Genomic DNA, 9,283 nt, shown 5'->3' with positions numbered 1-9,283 from the left:
GCATTACTGAAGGGAACACAATGTAAACTGGTGTTCAAACTGTGAACTACCTCCAACTAGAAGTTTGCACAGTGTCCAACAGATGTCACTGTTTCCCTAGAGACCTTATAATATCCAAAGTGTCCCTGTAGTTGTCCCCCTCCACCTCCTTTGTGCATGTGTGGGAGCCACAAGGATAAAAAATATAAAGTATAGGTGTCTGATCCAAATTTAACAAAACGTTCCAGCTATGAAAACAAGTGGCTGGTATAGTTCACAAGGAAGCCAATCCTTTCCATCCTTTTCCATGCCTTGGTCCTATCTACTTCAAATTATTAATATTACCTTTTAACAAGCAAAAAAAAAAAAAGACTATCAAGTTTAAAACGCTTCTCTCACTGGGGCTGAGCACAGAGTTCCTGTTTCCACTTGGAGTACAGCAAGAGGTTCCGAGCACCTTTGCACGGGAAAGAAGGCAGGAAAGCTATAATTATGAAGAAAATAATGAAGATTGCCTCTCCAACCTTGGGTTACTAATTCTGTTTCCCAGGGTTCCCTTTAAAGAGTCCTTCCTGTGTCCCAGGGGAATGGTTTTTTCAGAATTCTATCATTGTAATTATAGTCTTTCAATAATACCTTAAACCAGTGATTTTAAATTTCTTACCTAAGTGCTCCTTAGAAGAATGGAGAGAGAAGCCATACTGGAAAGTTTGGGGACTATTCTTAAGCATAAAATTTATTTTTCTATCATAAAAACATTTTTTGAGTTTTCAATTTCTCTTTTATAATACACCTGTTTGTGTTGATAGGAAAACAATGGTTTAAATATTTACCACTGCATAAAATTGATGCAGTGGTAAATAATTGGTTCCAGGAACTTGAGCCATATTTAGCCTGTGGATTTTAATATTCTAGGTACTCTGCCAATTTGAAATGCACAAAAAAATGCAATTAAGGTTGAAAACTGTAATTGCCACAAACAGAAAAGGGTCTTTCCATCAAAGAGGCCAAAAATACCCATGCCCTTGGTCTCTTAGGCTGCTGTTTCTGAAAATACACTTGCCTTATTATTGGTTTCCTGCAGCAGCCGCCACTGTGAAAGACTGGCGCCCTTCCCTGGCCAGCCACTGTCACTTCTCTCCTTGATAACCGACTCAGAAAGCTCTAAAAACAATAGTTCCTGGCGATGAAGCAAATTGCTATGTCACCTTCTATTATCTATTATGTTTTTCTTCTTGTAGCTCACTAAGGGTTGCACTTTCCACCCCAAGTAAATCTATGGCCTGACAATCCAGGATGGCCTTATGTACAGTGACACTGTGTGTGACATGTGGTTCCACTCTGATCCTGACTCTGTAGCCGAAATGGAGAAGACAACTATGGGGCCCTGGTGGAGACCTCTGACCACACTCGTGCTGCCGTCCTGGAAACAGAGTCAGCAGGGGATTCTAATCCAAACATACATTTGATAATGATACGCTGTCATTGTACCACCACTTACATGCACATTTGCCTATCCTTTATTCATAATATCTTGGCCAGAGATTCGTTTCACCTCCCCCAAAGGCAAGGTCAACTTCTGAGAGGTTTTATGGCCTCTTTCTAGTTGCAGTCGACTAGCCAAACACCTCAGCACGGAATAGAACAAAGTAAGAAGAAAATTCCAGGCCACAAAAGAAACTGTAGAGTCCCTTTTAATTATGTGAGGTAGAGTCATTAAGAGAAGTTAGAATTGCTAGAAGCTAACAATAATAATTCTTTTAAAATCTGAATGTTAAAAATGTGATTTTCAAATTTGGCTTGGCTAACAAAGTCTTTGAAGCTTATTGTTGTGGCATTTGAATGTTCATTTCTAAAGGCGCACTTGGATTTGTGTCTGTTTTAGGTGGTCATGGGAACTGGCATTTCAGCTGGGTTCAACTTGAAAGAATCTTACAATGTGGATGTCGTTGGAACACTTCCTCTGGGGTAGGACTTGAATAATCAATGGACCTGTTATTTCTGACTCCTGCTTTAGTATTCTTAAAATGAAAAATAATCTCTTTTTTCTTCTACATATCAAATAGCAGAGGGTTTTAGGGGTTTGGGGGATGTCTCTGTGTGTTTTTATTGTAAAAAAACACATATAATTTACCATCTTAACCATTTTTAAGTATACAGTTCAGTAGTGTTAAGTATATTCACATTATAAGGACTTTTTTTATCTTGCAAATCTGACACTCTGTGTCCATTAAACAACAACTTCCTCTTTCCTCCTCCCCCACAACCCCCGTAACTACCATTCATCTTTCTGTTATGAATACGACTGCTCTAGGTACCTCATCAGTGGAATCATATGGTATTTGCCTTTTTGTAACTGGCTTGTTTCACTTAGCATAATATCCTCAAGGTTTATCTATATTGTAGCATATGGTAGTACTCTCTTCCTTTTTTAAGGATGAATAATATTCCATTGCTTGTGTGTGATGTATTTTATTTCTCTGTTCATATATTGATGAGCATTTGGGTTGCCTCCACCTCTTGGCTATCGCAAATAGTGCTGCTATGGATATAAGTGTGCAAATATGTCTTCGAGACCCTACTTTCAGTTATTTTGGGTATATACTCAGAAGTGGAATTGCTGGATCTATTTTTAATTTTTGAGGAACCTCTATACTGTTTTCCGTAGCCGTTGTATCATTTTACAGTCCCACCAACAGTGGCAAGTGATTTTTTGTTTTATTTTGTTTTCTTAAACAGTTTTTAAAATCTCTCCTTGAGTGATATAAGAATTAAAAGCAAAAAAACCTAAATCCTAGCCTGCCACTTACTAGCTGTGTGACCTTGGGCAGGTCACTTATCCTCTCAAAGCCTCAGTTTCCTCACCTGCCACGCAGACATAGTAATTTATACTTATCTAAAGGGCAGCTGTGAGACCTGCAGGAGATACTGGGCGTGAAGCACTTAGGGTAGCTCCTGGCACAGGCAGTAAGCGCTTAAGACATGTTCACTGAAAGTTCTGAGGCTTGTTATGTCAATGAGTTTTCTAGTTTCAAATCATTGTTACTTCTTCATCTATGTTATCTAACTCTACATTTTTAAAATGTATTATTCCTTTTATATTTGAAGGAACAAGAGTGACTACCTCACTGTCCCTCTCCATCACTCTCTGGCTGTCTCTCTGTATCTCTTGGTGTGTCTCTGTCTTCCTATCTCTTATACTGTCTCTCTGTCTCTATCTCTCACCTCTTCTCTCTTACAAAGGACAGAGTCAGACATTTTCTCAGATGTTGGACACGGATGGAACCTGGCATGTTCCTTTAGACCTTGCCCTCCAGTCCCATCCAAGAGTCTTCGGGACACAGAGAGAGCAGAGGTTGTTCTTTAAGCCAAAGTTCACACTCCAGAGCAAGTGTTGAAGGAGGAAGTAGGTACTGTACTTTGAAATGCCAAAACAATAAATGGGTGTGATGAACATGTTACTTATAATGATTTAATGTAAAGCTATAACATGGTAATAACACCTTGCTTTTAGATTTGGACTTATAATTTATAAAATACTTTACTATCTCAGTTGATGCTTATAATAACCCCATTGACAATATATATTATTATCCTTGTTTTACAGAAAAGTTTATTTATTCTCATTTATTCAACATGTCTATTGAGTGCCTATTATGTACCAGGGACGCAGCAGTTAACAAAAACAAGCACACAAGCAAAACAGTGCTTGTCCTCATAGAGATAGACAATTGAATAATAAACGAATAAATAGTGAGAAGTACTATGAAAAAAAAGTGAAGCCAGGTAAAAAATAGGACAGACTGGAGTTTCTGTTTTCAGTAGGGTTTCAGGGAAGGTGATATTTGAGAGATGTGAATGAGGTTTAGTGACTCACTGGTGAGTTCCAGCCTGGACCCAGAACTCAGTCTTCTGATACCCAGGTGTGTGCTCTTTCCATTACCTCACACCTGGGTCGCTAACAAAGTTAGTAATGTGATAAACATTAGTCTTTGATTGGATCCAACAGATAATCCATTTTAGTTACTAGTTATAAATAATTTGATTAAATGTGAAATGCTTACACTTCGATTACTCCTTTTAAAAATATACTGATAGGCTGCATAACAGTAATAAGCTATTCAAATACACACACACACACACACACACACACACACACACACACACACTGATAGGTTAAAATCCACATGCCACCATAATTTCTACTTAATACTTTCCTTTCCCTATTGCATTGTACTCAGATGTTGCTTTCCTTCTATATGTGAGAGCTTAACTTAAAAAAAAAACAGAAAAAGGAACATTTTACCTTTTTAGAACTTGGCTACCCAGAAACCTTATCTTTCTGGAACTTTGCCCAAAACCAAGTAGGTAACAAATACTTACCTACCTACTTATCTATGTACAATCATACTGTTTCAGTTATCTGTGAGTCTTATTGCTATATAATAAACCACCCCCAAAACAGTGGCTTGAAACAGCAAGCATTAGGCCAGGCTCAGTGGCTTACAACTGTAATCCTAACACTTTGGAGGCTGAGGTGGGAGGATAACTTGAGGCAAAGAATTCAAGACTAGTCTAAACAATATAGCAAGACCTCTGTCTAAACAAAAAATAGAAAAATTAGCTGGCATGTCAGTGCATGCCTGTAGTTCCAGCTACTCACGGGACTGAATCAAAAGGATTGCCTAAGCCCAGGAGTTGGAGGTTGCAATTAGCTACGATGATGCCACTGCACTCTAGCCCAGGCAACAGAGCGAGACCCTGTCTCAAAAATAAACAAAGAAAAAACCCACAACAACCATTAATTTGCTCATAATTCTTTAGTCTAATTTGGGCTCAGCTGTGTGGGTCTTCTGCTGGTCTTGCTTGGGGGTCTCTCATGCATCTGCAGATGTTTGAAGGTGTGACTGGTGCCAGAGGATCCAAGAGGGCTCCCCTCACGTGTCTGATACCTCAGCTGGAGTGGCTGGAACAGTTGAGGGCTGGCTGGCATCTTCTCTAAGCATGATGTCTCCAGCAAGGTAGCCTGACCTCTTTACATGGTGGCTCAGGACAACAACAAAGAAACACGAGAATTTGCCAGGCCTCTTAAGGTACTCATATAGCCTCACTTCTACTACATTCTGTCAGTCAAAGCACAGTACAAGGCCAGCCCAGGTTTAGCCAGAAGGAAAACAGATTTCACATCTAGATGGGAGGAGCAGCATGCATGTACAAGTATGAGGATTGGTTGGTGGCCGTGTTTGAAAGCAGACTACCACACTTATCTATACACATACTTATACTATACTCTATATTATACGCTATAGTATACTATACACACACTTATCTGTACACATACATAAAAACATACACATTGCAGTGCCCAGAAAGTGACAATTTACTGTTAAAGATCCCAGTCATGCAATATATCCTGTCTTTTGATTTTGGATGCTTAACTTATTCCAGAATACATCCTTTTCTTATATCCTAATTGCTCAGGCCCAAACCTGCCGTGAGGTCTTCCCTCTCAGCTAATGAGTGTGCAGCAAAGTGCAGGGGAAAGATGACAGACTTTATAGTCAGACCCCCTGGGTTTGACTCCCAGCTGCATCTTGGGCAAACTACTTAACATCTGTGGGCATCCATTTTCTCACCTAAAAATTGGGATAATAATGGCACCTATCCAACAGGCGTGTTGTGAGGAAAAGTGAGATGACTTATGTAAAGCATGTAACACATAGTCTAGCCTTAATAGATGTTAGGTTTCTTTCTCTTTCTCCCTGTCCTCTTCTTATCCAATAACTTGAAACATCCCGTCTGTCCCTGTGCTATGACATAGTAAGAGAAATAGGTGTAGACAGGTAGGTTCTTGGTTGTTTTGTTATATTAATAGATAAACTGTTTGACCTTGGGCAAATGACTTAACTTCACTATGCCTCATTTTTCTCATCTGGAGATTATTATGATGCCTATTTCACAAGACTATTAGAAATAATTAAATGAGCCCAGAACCTGGCACAGAGGAAACACCTAATAAATGGTTGTTATGGTAATATTATAATTATTATTGTATGTCAATTAAATGATTATTATTTAGCCCAGTGCCTTGAATTGGAGCAGAATGCCTTTGAAAATCCCTATTCCCTTTCCCCATAGCATTCTAAGGAATCCCTGTTCTATTTCTTTAGGACACGGGTCCCAATCTACAAGAATGGACCACAGAAGCTGGGTTCCCCGTTGTGGGGTTCCAGGAGTCACACTTTTGGCTCTTTCAGATTCACAGGATGTCCAGGTGTATAATCGTCTGCTGTTCCTTTTCTGTGTTAGAAACTCAACTAAAAGGATAACATGGGAACAGGTTACATCAAATAACAAGGGAGAGAAGTGTGTACCTAATGTTTCAAGGACAGTAAATCTCCTCTAAGGTAGCCCTTGTCCAACACCCTCCCACCCCAAGACTTGGGTTTGAGTGTCTTATGGCATCTGAGCACTTCTCTGACCCTCTCTTCTTCCTGGTTCTCTTACACCTGCCATCAGTGTGCCATGAAGTATGAGGTTACTCCTTTTATAAATAAACAACATCTGGTCTCTGCTCATAACCTGTCCAGGTAGAAAGCCACACTCTGCAGTTTGTGCTTAGAAAGTACCTCTCTCTGTCAAGGAGGGCCCTCTTTTTTGCCAAACCAGAGCAAACAAGGATCCAAGCATTGATCACCTTATTTGCAGATAATGTCCTTCTAAATTGCTCTACTCTAGACCTGTGTTTTTTCTCAGTGGTCACAACACCCGAGTTAAACCCAGCTTGACTTTTCAGGCTACTACCTCCGGCCAATCCGGACACCAGCCTCTTCCACCTCGTATACGTGGATGCCATTGCCATAGCCATCGTTGGATTTTCAGTGACCATCTCAATGGCCAAGACCTTGGCAAATAAACATGGCTATCAGGTTGACGGCAATCAGGTAAAAATCATCAATTTCCTGTAGATGTTCCATGGCAGTACTGTCATAGTGCTCTGTTACGGAAAGCACATGAACTAAATTTATCGATCTTGGTAGAAAAACTTGGGTGATGGATGTATTTGAAGCATGTATTTATTCAACTCTACATTTTTTTCATTACTTATGAGCATTAGATAAACAGAACCCTGATGTACAGACTCTTACTTCACCTCATGGGCAGGGGTCCACCTGGAAAGGTGAAATCTCCAATCTGAAGCTAATAGTTTGTCAAACTCCTTTAGATGTTATCCCTATTTTTAAAGCTCACAGCCTGGAAGTAAAATATTTTTTCAGAGCCATTTTTGTTCCACAGGAAGGCTTATCTTTATTCATTAAACTTTAGGTATATGATTCATCACTCAAACTCCACAGTATTCTCTTTGCTGCCTTGTTTTTGTAACATAGCCACAAATAAGATATTTAATCCAAACATCGTGAGCTATAATCTTGGCATGAAAATGTCTATTTTAACACCCTGTATGTTTCTAAGGAGAAACTAGATGCTCCACATTCATATGAGATACAGTGATCAAACTAGAAATACCCAAAATAGCCCTAAGAACAGGAGTCACTTGCCCCAGGAAGACACTGGCATATACTTGTTGAGTAATAGTCCAGACATTTAAAAGATACCAATAGTCCTATACATCAAGAACTTTCTCTTAAACAAAACAAAACAAAAAAATCTGTCCCCTTTTACTGCGGTTTTCTTAAAAAAAAAAGCATTATTTGTGTAGAGAGTGTGTTTGGGAGGAGGGGCCTGGACAGGGAGCACAGCATTTATCTCTAACACAGTAAAAATTTTAAGTGTTTTTCCACCACCATAAAATATGCCATAATTCCTGTTTTGAACTGATGCTAAACAAATTCTGATAACTGAAAGGAGATTGAAGAGACAGCCTGTACAGCTGAAAATGTGTGTGAAATTGGGTATCATGCTTTTCTTCCTGAAGAGCAACCTATCTCTTTTGTGTTTTGTTTCCATGTGGAAAAGGAGCTCATTGCCCTGGGACTGTGCAATTCCATTGGCTCGCTCTTCCAGACCTTTTCAATCTCATGCTCCTTGTCTCGAAGCCTTGTTCAGGAGGGAACAGGAGGGAAGACACAGGTGTGTATATAACAGGCCTCTAAGAACTGGTGATTTGGGTGATAATTAAATTTTAATCTCTTGATTCTATTCTGAACCCAAACGAAGCTACTCTGCCTGCAGATCCATGCTCCAGTGAGCTGTGTAGTGAATCAGAGAAAGGCATGATTGGTTGAAGCGAATCACAAGGAACTGAATCTATAGGAAAGAGGTATAGCCTCCAGTTAAATTGGAAAGTTATGTAACACTCAGCTACCAGTAAACCTCAAAGTTCAGACATGGGATGTTGTCATGGAAGCCTGAGACTGAGTGTGGGCAGGTTGCTAGCACCATCCAATAGAACTTGTCTGCAATAATAGAAATATTTAATATATGCTCTGTACAATATGGCAGCCACTAGCAACATGACTCTTGAGTACTTGAAATGTGGCTAGTGCAACCAAGACCTGAATTTTAAATTTTATTTAATTTTAATTTTGTAAAACCTAAATGGCCACATGTGGCTAGTAGCTACTATATTGAACAACAAACCCTTATCTGAACTCTTTTGACCCTTATGGGTCTCAGGTTGACACCAAACGTCTTTTCCCAACCTATCTGACGAGGGCATTTCAGTCAAGATATTTAAGCATTTCAGCTTCTGTTAAAAGCCATAAGAAGAACCAAAACTGCAAAGAGGGAATGGGATGGAGTTATAGGTTTATGTAATAGTTTATGTAAAGGGTTGTGTAATAGTTTCTTGCATTGGATCCATATTTTCTTGATCTTCCCACAGTGATTATCCAAAGAATAAGACCAACCTGTGCCCCACCTCTTACTCAAGTCTCCTAAAAGCCCCTTCCGTGTGTCTTCTCTCATTCAGCTTGCAGGTTGTTTGGCCTCGTTAATGATTCTGCTGGTCATATTAGCCACTGGATTCCTCTTTGAATCATTACCCCAGGTGTGTACTGTGGACTTGGTGTGAGGCTCTTCCACGTGTAGAGATGTTGTTGTTTTGTTTCTTTATATTTTTGTGGCTATACTAGGGATTTTTACTGTAACCCTAGCAGGGTGGCATGAAAAAGGGCCAAAGCTAGGACCAAGATCCTGCTCCATAATCTACTGATAGATGTCCACAAGACCTCGGGAAAGCCATTTCAACTCTTGGTCTCAGTTTCCTTATCTGCAAAGTAGTTTGGACTGGCTAACCTCAAAGGTCCCTGTTCTCTTTGACCATCTATTTTTTTAATTTATA

General features: G+C 39.6%; 1 protein-coding gene across 1 annotated transcript in view; it reads left to right on the top strand.

Moving 5' to 3' along the window:
- SLC26A5 (solute carrier family 26 (anion exchanger), member 5) overlaps positions 1–9,283 on the top strand; it is a 77,974-nt gene that overhangs the window by 53,186 nt on the left and 15,505 nt on the right. Inside the window, exons 6-9 of the mRNA XM_012650295.1 lie at positions 1,865–1,947; positions 6,776–6,923; positions 7,957–8,070; positions 8,912–8,989. Coding sequence (XP_012505749.1) covers positions 1,865–1,947; positions 6,776–6,923; positions 7,957–8,070; positions 8,912–8,989 — 423 coding nt within the window. The remainder of the gene's footprint in view (positions 1–1,864; positions 1,948–6,775; positions 6,924–7,956; positions 8,071–8,911; positions 8,990–9,283) is intronic.

The sequence above is a fragment of the Propithecus coquereli genome, unplaced genomic scaffold, assembly GCF_000956105.1.
Source record: "Propithecus coquereli isolate 6110/MARCELLA unplaced genomic scaffold, Pcoq_1.0 Scaffold32, whole genome shotgun sequence".
NCBI classification, from domain to species: Eukaryota; Metazoa; Chordata; class Mammalia; order Primates; family Indriidae; genus Propithecus; species Propithecus coquereli.
This window is presented reverse-complemented; position numbering and strand designations above follow the sequence as displayed.